General features: G+C 49.7%; 1 protein-coding gene and 1 pseudogene across 1 annotated transcript in view; one reads left to right on the plus strand and one right to left on the minus strand.

Annotated features, from left to right (window-relative positions):
- Positions 1–20,646, minus strand: part of LOC130026625 (polypeptide N-acetylgalactosaminyltransferase 12-like) — a 58,106-nt gene that overhangs the window by 36,592 nt on the left and 868 nt on the right. The window contains exons 4-7 of the mRNA XM_056117459.1: positions 13,430–13,450; positions 13,270–13,375; positions 9,467–9,637; positions 9,292–9,368 (exon numbers count right to left, since the gene is read on the minus strand). Of these exons, the coding sequence (XP_055973434.1) occupies positions 9,292–9,368; positions 9,467–9,637; positions 13,270–13,375; positions 13,430–13,450 (375 nt within the window). The remainder of the gene's footprint in view (positions 1–9,291; positions 9,369–9,466; positions 9,638–13,269; positions 13,376–13,429; positions 13,451–20,646) is intronic.
- LOC130026668 (uncharacterized) lies at positions 3,292–3,372 on the plus strand (annotated as a pseudogene).

Genomic DNA, 20,646 nt, shown 5'->3' on the forward strand with positions numbered 1-20,646 from the left:
CTTAAAGATGCCTCACTCCGCCTTCTGTACGGCACAGTGCCCAGGGAGACAGCCCCGTGGAACCCGAGGCTTCCACTCCCGAGCACTTTCAGACTTTTCAAGTATGGGCCCCAGGGATATTGCTGGGGTGAAGGTGCTTGCCTTGATGGGCCCAGCCCTGTTCAAGTCCTGATACTAGGATCTCCATAGCCCTGCGGAAGAGGAGAGGGGACCTATGCCCACATTTCCCGCAAGCTAACTTCAGACAGGCTACCCTGGAGAGCAGGAGCTGCCATGAGGCACAGGGTCTGGGAAAGACGAAGACAGGCACGGAAGTCACCCGGGATGGCCCAGAGGTGATCTGTCACTCTGTTCAACGTAGAAACCAGGGAAAATCTCCCAAATTTTCCTACGTTATTGATATGCTCCAGATCCTTCTCTGCACCAAGAAAGCTTGGTCATTTCTTGTTCCATACTCTCCTGTCAGCTGCTTGCTAATACCCCGACGCCCATCAGATCTGCTGTAAAACTGATCTCTCGCCTGTGCGGTGTTCAGACTTTGGAACTATTCATTCCAATAGCACTATTATCTCATCATGTTCTCCCACTTGCCAAAATGTGCCTTTTTTTCCTTTATGGGTCACACCCAGCGATACACAGGTGTTACTCCTGGCTCATGCACTCAGGAATTACTCCTGGTGGTACTCAGGAAACCATATGGGATTCTGGGAATCAAATCCAGGTCAGTCGTATGCAAGGTAAACACCCTACTCACTGTGCTATCACTCCAGTCCCAGCTTCTTGGTTTTTAGTTAGCTTTAGGCAGAAATTTTGGCAAAGTACTTATGTGTTCATAGTCGTTCAAAACTCAAAGTTATATTAGTGCTGCAATTCTCATTTGTGAAACAATAAAACTCACTAACAAGCAGGGGATAAAGCAAGACAAGACCAAAAGGAAAAAGAGCAACACCCAAGCAGTGGCACCTGGTGCACTGGAGGAGTTGGCAGAGAGCATGGCAGCTGGATGGCACTGCCACTCATCCAGTAGAGACAGCACTACCCCAGTGGAGTGGTTAAGGCCAGGCCCCAGCACCTCCAGTGGAGACAGCACTACCCCAGTGGAGTGGTTAAGGCCAGGCCCCAGCACCTCCAGTGGAGACAGCACTACCCCAGTGGAGTGGTTAAGGCCAGACCCCAGCACCGCCAGTGTGCCCTTGGTCTAGAGGAGGTGCGAACTGGCAGGGCAGACAAGGGGCGGGGAATAAGAGGGGAGTCAGAGCAGGAGCAGGGGTCAGGGGTGGAGGATGCGGAGGGGCAGAAGGCAGGCCCCAGATCATTGCCCCAGAGGGCCATGACATGCTGCAGGAGAGAACAAAGTGCCAATATGACACCAGGCAAGTTGTGACCCTCTATGAATGGGAGTGGCAGACATTCAAAGTTGGGTACACAGGGAGTCCCCAGGCAGGCAGGGAAGGCAGGGTACCTTTGTACCTACACTCCCAAGAAAAGCCTCGTGGAAACAGTGGGCCCCATGACCCCCAAGACAGGGCAACATAGGAAGCAGAGCTCGTTGAAGGTACCGGAGGTGCAGCCCTTCCCTGCTTTTGCTGGACACGAGAATCCATGATCTCAGCAGATGCTGGGGGTTCCATATGGAAAACAAGGTTCTCTCTGTTCCTCACTTTAGTATCTTATTGGCATTAGATCTCCAGACAGAGCTAGAAGCGCAAATAAATGTCCACTTTGACACTGTGTATTCCCACTTTGGAAAATACCCTCTCCAGGCGCTCTCTAATGGCAGTATCATGCCCCTCTGCTGGTAAACTCATGCTAGGAGTGAGCCTCCAGAGACAGCCTCAATGTCAGGTAACTCGTGAGGTGTGGCTAGGGATAGGGAAAGATACTGTGCAGGTCTGGGAGGAAGGAATAGTGGTGGGATGCAGCTCAACTGGGAGCAACCCATTGGCCTCAGTTGAGAAGTCATGACCTGCGCCGAGTCAGTGTGGTCGCTCCTGCTGGTCACCTTGTGGTACCCAGCCCTTCCACTCTCTTGAGTCTGTTTTCCTCTAGTGCCCAATGATTGACTGGCCTGAACCTCAAAAGATATGCTTCCCCCTTTACAAATTGTTCCAGGAAGCAGACCCTTTTGCCTTTGGGCCAAAGGATCCAGAGACAGGAGGAAACCTCAGTCACTGTGTACCCGTTGCCCAAGGATTCAAAAACTCGGCCACCTTCTTCAGGAAGACCCTGGCTCTGGACTTAAGAAAATCCTTGTTGTAGCCCTGGAATGGACCATGCTGCAGTCTGTAGATGATAAGTTCCTAGTGTCAGAAGCCTAAAAGGACTGAAAGAGTGCCTCAGAGGCTCTGCTCCAGCTCTTGGTTGAGGCTGGGCAGCAGACCTCCTGGAAGAATGAGCATTTAGAAGTGAAAAAACGAAAAACAAATAACCTAAAAAAATCAGCAGTAGGGCTCCGGAGGCATAGAGGTTGATCCTCTTAGTGCCTGAGAAAGTGCACCAGGCTCTAGGTGCCCTGACCCAGGGTAGGGCCATTGGCAGAGGTCTGGGCATACCTGTCTCTGAGGCAGGGGGCTCTGATCTCTCGCTGTGCCACAGAGGTAAACAAACTATCTACCTCCAGGTCCCCATTCAGGGGTGACACTGATGACTAACAAAGGGCCCCAGTGGCTACCAATTGCCCAGATGGCACAGTCCCTGGGATTATGATGTGAAAACCCACATCTAACTTTTGCGACTCTAGATTTTGATGTGAAAACCCACTCTAACTTTCGCAACCCCAGCCTTTCTGCTTATCGGATGGGACCCCATCCTCTGACTTGCAAGAAGCAGTGGACTAAATCTCTTGCTCAGAACCACTGAACAGTTCAGGAGCAGTTTCCAACCTGAGTGGCATCCGGATAAAGACCATAAGAATGAAGCCCTGAATCCCTCTGGAAAGACTGGGTAGGGGCGGGTGCGCTCGGGGAGGGATAGGGACAAGCACGAAACATGGTGAGACCCCACGATCTCTTAATTTTCATATTAAAAGGTAAAGGTAAAAGGTAAAGGCACTCCCGTTGATCGTCGATTTGCTCAAGCGGGTCCAGTAACGTCTCTATTGGAGACTTTGTTGTTACTGTGTCTGGCATATCAAATACGTCACGGGGAGCTTGCCAGGCTCTGCCGTGCGGGCGAGTCACTCTCGGTAGCTTGCCGGGCTCTCCCAGAGGGGTGGAGGAATCGAACTCAGGTCGGCCATGTTGGCCGCTTGTAAGGCGACCGCCCTATGACTGTGCTATCACTCCATCCCCCGGAGTTTCTCGGCCTTTTGGCTAAGATCAAGTGTAGTATCTGTACATATTAAAAATTGAAATTTATTTATTCGGATTTATTTTTTAATTGGGTTATTATTTTATGTTTTGAGTTTGCTCCTGCACATATGGATGTGCTGGAGGCTGTGTACCTTTTTTTTTAATCCAAAAATTTTCTTTTTATTATTTTTTTATTAGTGAAACCCCATGAGGTACAATTGTAGACTTATAATTTTTTGTGCTTGGGTTTCAGTCACACAATGATCAAGTACCCATTCCTGTACCAGCACCCATCCTGCAACACCACGGGTCCCAGCATCCCTCCTACCCCCCCAACCCCCTTTCCCACCCTGCCTCTTTGGCAGTGCATTCCCCCTTGTTCTCTATCTCCCCATTTGGGTGCTGTGGTTTGCAATAGAGGCACTGAGTGGTAGTCATGTTTGGTCTATAGTCTACTTTCAGCATGCATCTCCCACCCTGGGAGGATCCTCCCAGCACCCTTGATTTGGTGCCCTCTTCTCTAGCTGAGCTTCCTTGGAGACTGTGTAACTTCTTTACTTGCAGAGTACGAGTCTCAATGTTGTTCTGTTTGGGTCATCTCGTCACTCCTAGTACGCAGCATCCCTGCCATGGGGGCACGTCTGCAATTGCTTTGTGTAGCCCCATAGCCTCATAGCCCTATAGCCCATTCCTCAATGGGAAGGGGCAGAGGAGGGGAGAAGGGAGGGGGCAGGAAGGAGGAGGGGGGAAGAGGGGAAGGGCGGGAAGGAAGAGGGAAGAAAGACAAGGTTGGGGTAAATGAATATGATTTTGACAGGGTAGGTAAAAGACGGAATTACAGTTGAGTAAGAATTCTGTTTAACCATTTCTGACTCTTGGGGGGAACACATCACTTTCAGGCAGGTCACTTCGTGCCCTGGGATGGGTGTCTGCAGCCTCCTTACCTCACGGGCATCACAGTCTGTCTGATCTTCTGCCAACACAATTTGTCTTTGACGGGTTGTTGGCTCAGGTCTGTCTTGGATCTGGGTGTGATTTCCACCTCTAGGTGAAAGGGAGGATGGGGTGTGCATGGGGTGTCTTTAGGAAGGACACTGCCTTCTGGTTCTCACAGAACACTTGGGGTTCCAAGGCGGGTGTAGCCCGTAGGATGGCGGGGATCAAACCCAGATCAGCCACGTGCAAAGCAACAACCTACCACTGTACTATCACTCCAGCCCTTGAATTTCTTCTTTGACGAAATTTCTGTTCATTATTCCTCTCTGCATTTGTTTGATGGGGTTGGGAGATATTTTTTTTTGTAAAGTTCTACCAATGTGCTATATAACTTGGATATTAGCCTTTCATCAGCTAGGTATTGGGTAAATAATTTTTCCCATTCTGTGGGCTATCTTAGTAGCTTAGATGCCATTGCTTTTTTTTTTATTAAAAACGCATTAGAACTGCTTTGTCACCTCTTGATAGATCAACCAGACTCAAGCTTAGCAAGGACATACTTCATTTGAGGGAAACAATGTAAGAAAGGGACTTAGTAGATATATACAGGACACTTCATCCACAAAAAGCGGAATACACATTCTTCTCAAGCGTACATGGAACATTCTCCAAGATAGACCACATGCTGAGCCACAAAACATGCCTCCATAAAATTAAGAAGGTAGAGATTGTATCAACAATCTTCTCAGACCATAATGCGCTGAAATTAGAAGTAAATCACACACAAAAACAGAAAACTAAATCAAACACCTGGAAATTAAACAATGCACTATTGAACAACGAGTGGATTAGACAGGAAATCAAAGAGGAAATCAAAAGATTCCTAGAAACGAATGAAAATGAGAACACGAGTTACCAAAACTTATGGGACACAGCAAAGGCTGTGTTAAGAGGAAAGTTTATAGCTCTACAAGCATTCCTCAGAAAGGAGGAGCGAGCACATATAAGTAACCTAACCTCACAGCTTAAGAGCTTGGAGAAGGACCAAAAAAGGGAGCACAACCCGAACAGGAGAAAGGAAATAATAAAACTCAGAGCAGAGATTAACGAGATGGAAACACAAAAAACAATCTGAAAGATCAATGAAACCAAAAGCTGGTTCTTTGAGAAAATTAACAAGATCGATAAGCCTCTAGCAAAACTCACAAAGAAAGGGAGAGAGAAAACCCTAATAAACCGAATCAGAAATGAAAAGGGGGTCATTACAACAGAAACCACAGAAATTCAGAGGATCCTCAGGGAGTACTTTGAGAAGCTTTATGCCACGGAACATCAAAACCTCGAGGAAATGGATAAATTCCTAGACTCCTACAGACTCCCAAGGCTGAACCAAGCAGACCTGGAATACCTGAACAGACCTATCACCATCAAGGAAATTGAAATGGTAATAAAAAGTCTCCCCAAGCACAAAAGTCCTGGCCCGGATGGATTCACTAGTGAATTCTTCCAAATCTTTAAAGAGGACTTACTCCCAATCCTCTTTAAGCTTTTCCACGATATTGAAATATCAAAAACACTTCCAAACAGTTTCTACGAAGCAAATATCACACTGATAGAAAAAGCAGGCAGAGATACCACAAACAAAGAGAATTACAGGCCGATATCCCTGATGAACACAGATGCAAAGATCCTCAACAAACTACTAGCAAATAGAATCCAACTACTCATCAAAAAGATCATACACCATGACCAAGTAGGATTCATCCCAGGGATGCAAGGATGGTTTAACATTCGAAAATCAATCAACATAATCCACCATATCAACAAAAGAAAAGATAAAAAGCATATGATCATATCAATAGATGCAGAGAAAACATTTGATAAGATCCAGCACCCCTTTATGATGAAAACCCTAGCCAAAATGGGTATAGAGGGGACCTTCCTCAACATAATTAAAGCCATCTACCACAAGCCTACAACAAGCATCATCCTCAATGGGGAAAAACTGAGAGCCTTCCCTCTAAGATCAGGGACGAGACAGGGATGCCCACTCTCTCCACTGCTGTTCAATATAGTACTGGAAGTACTTGCAATAGCGATTAGGCAGGAAAAAGATATTAAGGGCATTCAGGTAGGAAAGGAAGAAATCAAGCTCTCACTATTCGCAGATGATATGATACTCTACTTAGAGAACCCAATAACCTCCACCAAAAAACTCCTAGAAACAATAGACTTGTATAGTAAAGTTGCAGGTTATAAAATCAATACCCAAAAGTCCATGGCTTTCCTATACGCAAACAGTGAGAGAGAAGAAAGCAACATGAAAAAAACAATCCCGTTCACAATTGTGCCCCAGAAAATCAAGTACCTAGGAATCAACTTAACTAAGGAAGTGAAGGACCTGTATAAAGAAAACTACAAAACGCTATTTCAGGAAATAAAAGAGGACATGAGGAAATGGAAAGATATCCCCTGCTCATGGGTCGGGAGACTTAACATTGTCAAAATGGCAATACTACCGAAAGCATTGTATAAATTCAATGCAATCCCTATAATGATACCCATGACATTCTTCAAAGAAATGGAGCAAACACTCCTGAAATTTATATGGAACAATAAGCCCCCACGAATAGCTAAAGCAATTCTTGGGAAAAAGAAAATGGGAGGAATCAACCTCCCGAACTTCAAACTGTACTACAAAGCAGTAATAATTAAAACAGCATGGTACTGGAACAAAGGCAGAACTGCAGACCAATGGAACAGGGTTGAATACACTGACATCTCCCCTCAATCATATGATCATCTAATCTTTGATAAAGGTGCAAGTAATGTGAAGTGGAGTAAGGAAAGCCTGTTTAATAAATTGTGTTGGCATCACTGGACGGCTACATGCAAAAAAATAGGCTCAGAACTCTGCCTAACACCATCTACAAAAGTAAGATCAAAATGGATTAAAGACCTCAACATCAGACCAGAAACCATAAGGTGCATTGATGATAAAGTTGGCAAAACCCTCCATGACATTGAAGCTAATGGTATCTTCAAAGATGCCACGCCACTGGCCGAGCAAGTGAAAACAGAGATAGATAAATGGGACTATCTTAAACTAAGAAGCTTCTGCACCTCCAAAGAAACAGTGACCAAAATACAAAGAGAGTCTACAGAATGGGAAAGGATATTCGCCGAATACACATCTGACAAGGGGTTGATATCCAGGATATACAAAATACTGGTTAAACTCCACAAGAAGAAAACATCCAACCCCATCCAAAAATGGGGCAATGAAATGAACAGAAACTTTCTCAAAGAAGAAATCGGAATGGCAAAAAAGCACATGAGAAAATGCTCTACATCATTAATCATCAGGGAGATGCAGATCAAAACCACAATGAGATACCATCTCACACCTCAGAGACTGGCCCACATTCAAAAGAACAAAAGCAACCGATGCCGGCGTGGATGTGGCGAGAAAGGGACACTCCTTCACTGTTGGTGGGAATGTCCACTGGTTCAGCCCTTCTGGAAAACAGTATGGATGATTCTCAAAAAATTAGAAATTGAGCTCCCATTTGACCCAGCAATATCACTCCTGGGAATATATCCCAGAGAGGCAAAAATGTATCGTTGAAGTGACATCTGCACTTGTTTGTTCATTGCAGCACTCTTTACAATAGCCAGAAACTGGAAGAAACCTGAATGCCCACGAACAGATGACTGGTTAAAGAAACTTTGGTACATCTACACAATGGAGTACTATGTAGCTGTTAGAAAAGATGAAGTCATGAAATTTACGTACAAGTGGTACAACATAGAAAGTATCATGCTAAGCGAAATGAGTCAGAAAGAGAGGGATAGACATAGAAAGATTGCATTCATCTGGGGGATATAAAGTAACAAAATATGAGATTAATACCCAAGAATAGCTGAGATCAGCACCAGGAGGATTACTCCATAGCTTAGTGGCCAGTCGGGCATTCTAGAGGAAAGGGCAGCTCAGACAGAGAAGGGAACACCAAATAAAGGGTGTTTGGAGGACCCTCCCAGGAGGGGAGATGCATGTCGAAAGTGGACTATGGACTGAACATGTTTGCCACTCAATGCCTCTTTTGCAGACCACAACACCCAAAAGGAGAGAGAGAACACAGGGGATTGCCCTTCCACAGAGGCAGGGGGGCATGGGGGATGGGGGTGGGGGGGATATTATCCATGTTGGTGGAAAATTGGCACTGGTGGAGGGATGGGTATCTGATCATTGTATAATCTAACCCAAGCACAAAAAATTGTAAATCTACAACTGTACCTCATGGTGTTTCACTAATAAAAAAAAATTAAAAAAAAAAAAGAATCCCAGGTTAACCATTGCTGATGCTAGTGGACAACATGATTTCCTGGCAGGTCACTTGGGGCCCTGGGCCGGGTTTCTGTGGGCTCCTTATCTCATGGGCATCACAGTCTGATTGATCTTCTGCCTACACAGGTTTTCTTTGTATTGGCTCACATTGCCCTTTGATCTAGGTGTGATTTCCATCTCTGGGTAACAGGGAGGATGGGGTGTGCATGAGGGTGTCTTTAGGAAGTCCCTTCTGACTGTCACAGGACACTTGGGGTTCCAAGGAAGGTGTGGCTGTCCGTTGGTTCCCGAGCAGGATGTTGGGGGTTGAGAGAACGCTGAGGAGGGAGACCAAGCGTTAGGAGGGGCAGTCACAGGGGTCTCCGAGCAGGTGTCATGCTTACCATGGCCTCTTGGGTGATCCGCTTGCATGCCAGACTCAGGGTTTTTACTTTTTGTTCCTTTGACTCGGTGCTCCCTTCCTCTTCCTTCACCATTGCACCAGCCTCCTTATCTCATGGGCATCACAATCTGATTGATCTTCCTCAGTCTTCATGGTCTATTTCCCATGATTGACATCCTGGTTCTGTTGGGCTGTGGAGCAGCCCTGTGGTCTTAGCCAACCAAGGGGAGGTGAAGTGGCATGGGGCAGGGCCCACCTGGCTCCACCTCCCCCGTAGCCCTGCCTCCTGACCCCCGTAGGTGGCTTCTCCCTCCTGGGACCCTGCTACTCACCCTTTTCAGGGTCTCTGCCATTTCAGGGGTGGAGAACTGCCGCTTCCAGTTCTCCTGCAGGGCTGACTGAGCAACCCCTGAAGGTGAAGAGAGTAGGTGAGGAGCAGGAGGAGCCGGCTGCCGCCTTCCTGCCCAGAGCCCACGGCCCTTCTCACCCGCGTCCCCATCAGCCCACGCCTTGTTGTCTCTAAATCTTCCTTTTCTTCATCTTTCTTGTGAGGCAGCTGCTCCTTCCCAGAGCCCAGGTGCTGTTGGGCGGTGGCCCAGTGCTGCAGGAAGGAACTGTCGCTGCAGGTGCACTGCGCCTGCACCTGTGACAACCCTGGGAGTGCCTGTCGCCCAATCCCTGCCAGGAGAGGCAGGCTCAGACTCCCAGGCCCAGGCAGGCAGCACCTGGTGCAACCAGCCCTGATGTTCTTGCTCCCGGGGCCTAAGACATGGGGCCTCCCCGGGCAACTAGCCCTTGTCTCTTTCCCTGCTGCACCCACATCCTCAGAACCATTTGGAGCAGGATGGGCCAGTCAACATCACTGGGAGGCCTCCTGCCCTGTCCTTCCCCTCTCCCCCATAATCCAAGTAGGTCTCTTGTCCTCCCAGGGGAACTTCTGGACAGGAAAGTCCAGACCCAAACATCAGAAGCCTCTCACGCCAAGAAAGGCTTCGGGCGGAGGGTAGCAGGCTTTCCAGAAGGGCCGTGCCCCAGTCTCAACAATCTGCCCCAGAGCTCAGCCAGCTGCTGGAGGGCTCATGGGGTGGGCAAAGGGCGTGGGAACGGTTCCCGACTCATGTTCCATTCCGTCTAAGATGCAGCTCTGAACCTAGCCCTGCTCACCCCACACCACAGCCCCCTCCGGGGATGCTGCCCCTGCTCCTGTAGACTCAGGGCAGCGTCCTCGTACCTCAGACGAACCTGCATCTTGCCTGGATCTGGTGGAAACTTCCTGACCTCCATTGTAGCTGTTCTTTCATATTCCGTAGCCCAGACGGAAGAGTTGGGGGCACCACGGGGCTAATGCACCTGAGAGAGGGTAGACAGTCAAGGACCCCAGAGCCTTCACCCCACCACCAACTTCCTGGGCCCCCATCCTCGGACTTGGGGTTCCTCCTGCTCACCTTGGGGGGCTGCTCATCTCTCACAGCCTTCTGCTGCTTTGGGTTCATCACAAAATCAATTCTTTTCTTGTTTGGAACCATTTGTGCCCGCCTGGCACTGCTGGAAGGGGGCACCAGGACAGGGCAGAAAGGAGGGTTCCAGACCCGGGCCCTACTTTTCTCTTCACGTTCATGCTCATGACATTCTGGAGGAGTGGATCCTCACCTGCTGCCCCACGCAGGGGGACACCGAGGTGCAGAGGGTCAGGGAGACTCGCCCAGCTCCTGCTCCCAGCCTGTCTCCCCATTCACAATGCCCCGTTCACAGGGCCTCTCCCTGGACACTCTAAGCCACCCCTCTGCCTTGCCCGCCCTCTACGTCACAGACTTGAAAGCTCTGATCCCGTGACTCCAGCCCCCACACTCACTCATCCAATCATACATGAAGCTCTGCAATGTGGGCTTCCATATTTTTAAAAATAGGTTTTATGTTGTTTCAATTCCTGTCTCCAGCTTGTTTCTCTGAGACTGGCCTCTTGAAATGGTAGGACAGCTGGAGAGTGGTTTAGGCATTCAGGGACCCTGCTTTGATTTCCCAGCACCACAAGGGAAGCCCTGAGCACTTGCCGGGCCTCACTCCTGAGTACAGAGCCAGGAAAAGCTCCTGAGCACAGGAGCTCTGGCTCAACGCCCTGCCCCCCAATAAAAGAACACCATGGGATTGGAAACGTTGGGTGGGCATGGCCATGGCACCATGCCCCCTGCACAATCCCTGAATCTGGAGGTGGGGCACATTCGGGGGTGGGGGGGACAGGTTCCCCCAAGGAACCTCCTGGAAGGAATACCTCACTCTTTCCTTCCACCTATCAGTTTGAACATCCACCTGCTTCTTAGAATTGTCTGTCTCAGCCTGCGCCTGTCTCGACTATTGTTGAGCTCAGAGAATTGGGTCTCTCGCATCCCTCACTTCCCACAGGAGTGCTTCTGGTATCCCCATCTCTCCCTCTCCCACACCTCATGTTTCTCAATTCTTCTTTTGCACGCAGCTTTTCAGCAGCCTGGGGGTCGCTGCCATGTTGCCCTGTTGGGTCTGTGAACTAGAGGGTAGGAGAGGAGGCTGTTACATGGAGGAAGGTAGAGTCAGGCCACAGGGAGTTCCCCCCTACCCCCCCAAAAAAGTTATTAGGACTGAATCATTAGAAATCATTAGGACTGGGATTTGAGTTGGCCCAGTTTTCATTTCTGCATCCCCTCTCCACACATTCCAGGTTTCTAGTAGTGGAAGATATTTGTCCCCCTAATCCTTGGGATCCAGTAGTGGGGGACACCTCTGTTCCACTGATCCCTGGGTTCTAGTGGTGGGGGACATTTCTGTCCCCCACAACTCAAGTCTAGTGGTGTGGGATAATTCTGTCCCCCTAATCCATGGGGTCTAGTGATGGGGGAGTTTCTGCCTCCCTGATCTCTTGTGTCTTTAGGTGGGGGTCATTTCTGCCCACCTAATAATACCTTGTGTCTTTAGGGGGTCTGCACCGCCCACACCCTGGTGTCTAGTACTGAGTGCAGTGGGGGGGGGGGGTGGAAGGAGAAGGGAGGAGGGAAAAGGGTGGGAAGGAGCAGGTCGGGAAGGACGGATGGGGCTGAATTAGTTGGATTCGGAGAGGGTAGAGTTCATGTGTGCAGCAAAATAAGGGGATTAATGGTGAATAAGGTTGTCAGCTGAACTTGTGATTACGAGCTGGATTTGTTTGATTTTGCTGGTAGTCGGGTCACTCTGGGTCCCGGGTCAGGGGTCTGTGGCCTCCTGTTCCTCAGACAGAAATAGAGTCTCTTGGGATCCTCACACACTCTACTGTCCGGCAAGCCTAGATATGGACCGCAGCCTCCAGCTCCAAAGTCTTCTCACACTCCTCCAGCCGGTCTCCTCATACGTAGCCTCCAGCTAAACAGACTTCAGGGTCTCACAAACCTCCACTATGTTCGAAGGCCAAAGGGCTCCTCCTCCATGCTTCTGGCACAGGACGTATTTTGGAAGCATGTGTCCAAAGTCTCAGACAGCCAAGGGAGGTCAACAGGCCTGACTGCAGCCCCGCTTCCTGACCTCCATGGCGGGGGGTGGTCTCCCACCTAAGGAACCTGTCACTCACTTTTCTCGGGGTATCCTTATGATTCCAGAGGGCCTGGAGCTGCTTTTCTCCTGTTATGTCTGACTGAGGAACCCTTGAAGGTGAAGGTACTAGGTGAGCCGGCAGGGTGGGAGCCAGCTGCCCCCTTTTTGTCTGGGAGCCTGTGACCCCTATCTCACTTGGATCTCCCTCGGCCTCCTGAAGGCTGCCTCCAGCAGGGCCTGCTGCCTTGTTAGCACCTGCTGCAGCTCGTTCATGAACTGCTTCTGCTAAAGCACCAGCTTGTGCAGCTGCTCCACCTTGGAACACAGGTGATTGCTGGCATCCAGGTGCTCTTGGATTGCAGTTTGTGATGCTCTAGGTAGCAGCAGAAGCTAAGCAATAAGGCAGCGGGCATTGCACCGTCTCGTCCTGCACCTGCATCTGTGGGTAGGACCTTGGCTGTGAGGACAGGCAGGAGGGCCGACAAGATCCCAGCCAGAAGATGCAGGAATCCGACAACCCCCCCCCCCCACAGACCCCCATGGGGTCTTTCTCCCAGGGCCTAAGAGATAGGGCCTCCCTCTGCCTTGAGCCCTTAATCCTACCTGGCAGGCTCCCCTCTACGAGGACCCTCTCTGTACAGTAAGGGCCAGTTCACACCCCCTCCCACCCCGCAGTGGGTGGCGCCCTGCCCTGTCCTTCCTCCCCTCACCCAAGGTGGGCTCTTGGCCTCACAGTGGGTCTTTCACAGCTCCTCCTGTCATTTCTCCTTATTCACCTTGTCCTGATTCATTCTCGCTGCAGTTGATCCAGGAGCTGATTTTGCAGTAGCACCTGCTGGTCAAGTCGCTCATTCTCAGAGACTGATACTGGTCAGAGGCCACCTGCCATTGCAGGAAATAGGGGATAGTTGTCCCGTTGCTCCTGCTAACACTCACCTGTTTGTCCTGCAATCTCACCTGTGGGCACAATGGTGAAAGTGAGGACAGGCAGCCGGGGCGTCCTGCTCTGGGCCCAGGGATGTGGAGGTCAGCACTGACTCCCAGGTCCAAGGCTGGCAGCACCTGGGCAATCTGTCCTCTGCACAAGCACCCAGGGTCTTGCTCCCGGGGCCTAAGCGGAAGCCCCTGGGTGTCCCCATCCTGGAGAACCAGGAATCTTGGACCTAGAAGTGGGGTCTAGAGTTCATTCTGCAGCTTCTGGACAACACTCTGTCCATGGTGGCCCATTGGCAGGGCCTTGCGATGGCCAGGGAGCCCCATCCAAGCACTTTGCTCTTATCGTCTTCTCTATTCCTATAGATGTCAAGAGAGGGGTGCGGCAGGGTGATACCATTTCACCAAAACTCTTCAGTGCCACCCTCGAGAACATCATGCGACGACTGGAATGGGAAGGAATGGGAGTGAAGATAGATGTTCGGCAACTACACCACCTCCGCTTTGCTGATGACATTGTTTTAATAACACCAAACATCAGCCAAGCGGCACAAATGCTGGCCGACTTTGACCGTGAGTGTGGAAAGGTAGGACTACAGCTGAATCTTACGAAGACAATGTTTATGAGAAACAGCCTTGTTCCTGACGCCCCATTCGCTCTCAATGGAACGACCATCTCCGAATGCAACAGCTATGTGTACCTAGGTCGAGAGGTCAACATGACAAATGACCTGGCACCCGAGCTGCGCAGGAGGAAGAGAGCGGCTTGGAACGCCTTCAAGAACGTCGAAGAAATAGCTAAGAGGACGAAGAACCTCCGGCTCCGGGCACATCTCTTTGATTCCACTGTTCTTCCTGCATTAACATATGCCTCAGAGACCTGGGCCCTATGCAAACAAGATGAGAACGCCATTCAGGTCTCCCAAAGAAAAATAGAAAGAGCTATGCTTGGAATATCACGTTTCACTCAAATGAGAGAACGAATCCGGAGTTCTGACATCCGTCGACGATCAAGGATCAGGGACGCTGTCTCATTTGCCAAGGTGTCGAAAATCAGATGGGCTGGTCACGTAATGAGATTTAAAGACGACCGTTGGACTAGAGCTGTTACTGATTGGATTCCAGGGATGTCAAGAGACCGCGTGGCCGCCCACCTACCAGATGGTCAGACTTCTTTGTCAAGGTCATGAACGATCGGTTTGAGGCCCTCCATGTTCCCGGAGCGAAGAGATGCCATTGGGCTACACTAGCACGCGACAGGGACAAATGGAGACGTTACTGGCGCCCGCTCGAGCAAATCGACGACTAACGGGAAGTTAAGTGATTAAGTGATTCCTATAAACTACATTTTCTGTTCATCTTAAAGAGTCCACACCAGGCAGAGGTGTGGACCACATCTTCTGATTGTGGGTGTTCACAAAGATTGTTCCACTCTAAACTGGGTCACACACTGTGGGGGAGGGAGGCATGGGTTGGAGATTATATTCAATCTTCTGCACTGCGTGATCACCCCAGCACCATGGGAGGAGGGCCGCTCAAACAAATAAACCCAGACTGAGTTCCAGTACTAGTGTTAATAGAACTAAAAAATAATAATAAAATAAATGGGGCCAGAGAGGTAGTACAGGCCTTGCAAGTGTCTAACTCCACCTGGATCCCCAAAACCACATGGTCCCCTGAGCTCTATCAGGAGTGACTGAAACCTTCATGGCTGCCTTTAGAAACCTTGAAGGAGATTAAGCTTTGTTTCTGTTTGGGGGAGATTGGAGATGCAGAGTCTGTGTCCACCTGAATCTATTTGTTACTGCCAAACCTTTTTCCATTCCATCTACCTTTATCACATTCCTGCTTTTGCCTTTATTCACTGATTGTCCTGAATAAACTTGTCGATGAACCACCAGTCATTCGCCTGATCCATTGCTTTCCCGTCAATAGTCCGCGTCCGTGTCTATGAACTATCAGCCTTAGACCATGTTCGAATAGTCCATCCCTCCCAGGTACTGTGTCACCATGGGATGGTGACAAAGTGGCACCTGAATAGGGACCTGAATGGTGTTAAGAGCTAATGATCAGGGAAGCCCCCACATTAACATGGTAAGTGGGAAAATGAAACAAAATGAATACAAAGCTAACACCCTTGATTAAGAGGGCAAAGGACAATATATACAAGGTTCTGAAACAGTGGGCATTAGTGAATGCCATGAGTTCTGTATGAGCCTTTAAGGAAGAGGAAACTAAAATAAAAACTGAGAAGTTTCTCACACCTCAGAGCCTTACATCTACACTCTAAATGACTAACACTTAAGTGCTCTTGAGCTTAAATGACTCCTCCCTCTGATTCTCAAATTTCAAAGATTTCAACCCATTAGACTTGGTCTCCTTAAAAAGGGGCGGATGAACACCCAGAACTCACTATTGATGAATTTTCCTCTATCAAGTTATTTTTAGACAAAGTGCCTGATGATTCTAACCTGCCAGAGGTATTGGCATGGCTGGGGCCTGAAAAAGGGGAGTTTTCTGGCCCCCTCCCTGCTCTCACACTCACCAGGGGCCTCTCCACCTGGGTCCTGCTCCCTGCCAGAAGGAGAGGAGGTTAAGCCAGGCTAAGCCATCAGTTCCATCTCTCTCTCAGGCCTGCTGAAGGGACGCCAGCCAGAAGCCCCATAGGCTGAGAAGCGAATGGGAATTGTCTACCTCAGACCAGGGATGTTGAAAATGGTCATGTCCACTGCCTTGACTTTATAGTAATTGGCCATGATCTAACATGCCAGCAGAACTCTCTATCTGCTTCTCTGAGAGACAGACTAGGAGCAGAGTGTGAGGGGCGGGAAACACTGGGTGGTCTCAACAGCCGAAAGGGTCCAATTCACCCTGCCATATCACGCAACGTGGTGACCTGGGTTGGACCCCTGGCATGCCCTGGTGTCCCCTGAGCCCTCCATGTCTGCAGAGCCATGGGTGCAGAGCTAGGAGTAAGCCGTGAGCACAACTGGCTGTGGCCTCCAAACCAAAGCAAATCAAAGCAAAAATCAAAATCAAACACAAAACCCAAATAACTGAACCACTAGCCATGCTAGGCGTGCACTCTTAGCACTATACCATTTCCCAGCTTCTATGTTAGTTTTGAAGCTCTGTGCTCAGGGATCACCCCTGGTGGTGCTCAAGGGTTCATATGAGGTACCACGAATCACCCCAGATTAGAATAACACAAAGCAGACACCTTACCACCTGTATGCTAGATTTTGATGTATTACATTTCCTTGCTTGCTTGTCTATTTGGTTTGGGGGCCACATCCAGCGGTGCTCAGGGTTCACTCCTGTTTCTGACTCAGGGATCAGCCCTGGCCATGCTCAAGGGGCATTCTATGGGATGCCAGAGATCGAACCCAGATAGCGCAAATGCCCTTCCCACTGTACTATCTCTGGGCCGCTCTTATCTTTTTCAAAATTAAATTTTTAACTGACTGTTGTTTTTCTGTACTGCATCCCAAAAGGAATACACGGTTTACAATGGTGCGTATAAAATTCACAAACATTCTGGCGAGTACCAAGAAGTCACGTGTCAATTAGCACCAACCCCACCTCCCACTTCCCCTCCTCTTTTTGTTATTCTTGGACTATTTTGAAGGGACACACCCAGTGGTGCTCGGGCCTCACTCCTGGCTCTGTATTTGTATGACTCCTGGTGGGGTTTAGGGGAACATTTGAGTTGCCTGGGACTCCGGGTCACATCCGGGTCGTCTGTGTACAAGGCAAATGCCCTACCCTCTGGGCTACCTGTCCAATCCTGCAAGATAGTTTTTCCTGAAAGAAAGTTACTTGGTAAGATGTGAAGGGAGGACATGTTCGAAAGAGAACGTGGGCTGAAAGAACTGACCGCAAACCCTAACTTGTAATGGCCTCTAACTGCCTATACTTGTCAGTCACAACTTGCCAGTAGTTCCTTCGGTCTGTCTCCTATCCCCATTTCTATGCCATGAGAAGCTGGCTGGTACCTCAGCGCTCTGCCTGCCACTGCCATGTGAGCCTCTTTCACCTGCGGTTGGGCGGATCTTTTTTCATACCCAGCCGCCTGGTCCCGGCAGAACGCCCGGCAGCTTTGCCAGGTAGGAAGCAGCCCATTTTGCCACCTTAGGCTTTGCCTGTCTCTCACCTACTCTGGATCAGGGAGTCTCTGGGAGGCTGGAGGGGCATGGGGAGGGGAGTGCTGGGCAGGTGCCAGCCCTGACTGGCGGCAGCTCAGGAGAAGTATTGGCATCTCAGGACAGTTTCCAATCCCCCAAATCCCACCAGACCTCCACCCTGTTTTTCAAAGGTTGTGGTGACACACTTATAACACTATGGATATTTTACCTGTCATGTCATGGTTACCCAGGCCTGGCCATTGTGAAGATGTGAAACCAGGCCAGTTTAGTGAACCCAAGTGGCCTCGGGCCTTCTTCTTCTGTAGGAGTGTCCTGGCAGGCAGGAGTTAATCCCATCCCTATTTAGGGTTGGAAGACCTCCCGATCTTCAGGACCTGCCTGGACACTCAGACCAGGGCCCAGGCTGTGGTCAGTCACTCCATATCTGCAGATCCCTGGTTGTCCATAGCAGAGACCATTCCCAGTTCTTCTGTCAGCAAAACTGCCTGAAATAACAATTCTATTTCTGTCCGAAGTTGAAATCCTTGAGTGTTAAAAGTAGATAAAGGGATATTCCTGATACCCTTTCAGTATCTGTATTGTAAACTGCAAAAAGGGAGACAGATAGAGAGAAGAAAAGTGTCTTACCATAGACGAGGGCCTGGGTTTGCTGGGTGGGGGAGGGTGTTGAAGGGAGGGAAACTGAGGACACTGGTGCTGCGAAATGTGCACTGGTGGAGGGATGGGTGTTGGAAAAAAGGATGAATGAAATCTAATTATGAACAGCTTTGTAAAGGTCTAGCCACAGTGATTTTATGAAAATACATTTTTAAAAAATGAATGGCTTATATTTGAAGTTTTCAAAGGACATGTGTAGTACATTATCTGCGGTAAAATCCGGAGCTTAGCTGAGGCTTTGGGATCATTACAGGAGCAGGGACATTGGGAGCCAGATTTGAGTTTAGAGACAGTCCATGGTGAGCAGAGCAGTGGTTCAAATGTGTCCTGCTTTGAGGATCATTCAACATGTCATTACCTAATTTCTGTTTTTAGATGATATTGCCTTTAGGTTAAAGAGGAACTTTGTAGGGGTATCATAAATCACAAACTAATATCACTTGCTTTAAATATGGAAATGGAAAAACTTAAAGTTGTGAGAACAACGAAAAAGAAGCAGGTGGACCTCAAACTGATATATGGAAATGAAGAGCAAGTCACGCCTGCCAGGAGGTGAATTTTGACCTGTGGGGCACGTGCCCCCCACAAATGTGCTGTGCCAGCAGAGACAGCGGTGGGTGCAGGAAGTGCAGGTGGTGCCCTGGCCATGACTGCCTCCACGTGTCCACTCCCGTGGTGTTCTATTATTGGTAGCTGGGTACGGCGCTGGGCCATAGGCAGCAGTACTCAGGTGCTTTTCCTGGCTCTGTGCTCAGGAGTGAGGCCTGACCCTGCTCGGAACTCCGTCTGTGCAGCTGGGGATTCAAAGCAGGACCCTCGGGTCTCAGAACCCGCCCCAGCTGTCCTACCATTCACACCATGCCCTGCTCCATGTTTGGGACAGACCAACAAGCTGAAAGAGAAGAATTTTACAAACATACATATATATATTTTAAAACATAATATATATATATTTTGCTTTTTGGGTCACACCCGGCAGTGCACAGGGCTAATTCTTGGCTCATGCCCTCAGGAATTACTCCTGGTGGTGCTCGGGGTACCATATGGGATGCTGGGGATCGAACCCGGGTTGGCTGCGTGCAAGGCAAACACCCTCCCTCCTGTGCTATCACTCCAGACCCATATATTTTTAAAAAATCAGAATGTGGGGCTGGAGCGATAGCACAGCGGGTAGGACATATGCCTTGCATGTGGCCGACCCGGGTTCGATTCCCAGCATCCCATATGGTCCCCTGAGCACTGCCAGGAATAATTTCTGAGTGCATGAGCCAGGAGTAATCCCTGTGCCTCAACCGGGTGTGACCCAAAAAGAAAAAAACAAAACAAAACAAAAAAACAGAATGCTGCACGGGAGAGCCTCATACTTGTTTGGGTTAGTGAGTTTGGGGGTTGGGGTCATGGGATCATGGATTCAAGTCTGATAGATATGGGGAGGGGCAAGGCAGAAAGGGGTGGCTTAGAGTATCCAGGGAAGCGCCCTGTGAATGAGGCATGGGGAAATATGAAGAGACAGGCCGGGAGCAGCAGCTGAGAGAACCTCACCCACCCTCTGCACCTCAGGGTCCCCCTATGTGGGGCAGCTGGAGAGATCGGGGTCGGCTGTCCACTCCCCAGAATGTTATGAGCACAGAAATGCAGAGAGCTCTAGGGGCAGGACATAGAACGCTTGTTTCTAGTTGTCCCTAGTATCCCTTCCAGCACTGCCAGGAGGGCTCCAATGGGTCCAAACCAGGAAAGAATCCACTTTGTAAGGGGCCCGGAGCAGCAGAGGGCGGTGAGGAATGAGCTGACCCCGAGAAGAGCAGGAGGAACCAAGAGTCGGGGCTGTGGACCATGAAGTTTGGGTGGGGCTGAGGGTCTGGGGTCCTTGACTGTCTGCTCCCTCTCAGGTGCACCGACCCTGGGGCACCCACAACTCAGCCACCTGAGGTCCTGCTTATGAAACATCAAGTCCATTTGGGGGCCAAGAGGTCCAGGAACAAAAGGTGAGCTTAGAGAAGAACTGCAGATGCGAGTGGGGACTGAGGGGACTGAGCTGGGGTGACAGGAGCCGGGGGCAGCGCCTCCTGCAGGCTGAGGACTGAAGGGTGGCCTGAGTCGGGCGAGGCTCGATCTGTGTCTCAGCAACAGTGGGCAATATTTCCCGCATCTTCACTGCGAGCCCACGAACAGCTGCCGAACACCAAGAGTTTTGTGAGAGGGTACAGGGGTCTGCTGGCCATCAGCTCCCCTCCACACAAGGCTCTTCTTGGGGCATGACATTGCAGCCTTCTGGGCTGTGACTTTCCTGGCCTGTGAAATGGGCTGGTAAGGTCAAGAGCCCGCGTTGAGTTCTTGGGAGGTAGGACAGGCCAGGATGCCAGCCACTGAAGGGTTGTGGGGGTGCGGACTGGCCCACACTGCACAGAGAGGGGTCCT

This window comes from Sorex fumeus, unplaced genomic scaffold (genome assembly GCF_029834395.1).
Source record: "Sorex fumeus unplaced genomic scaffold, SorFum_2.1 ptg000034l, whole genome shotgun sequence".
Lineage (NCBI taxonomy): Eukaryota > Metazoa > Chordata > Mammalia > Eulipotyphla > Soricidae > Sorex > Sorex fumeus.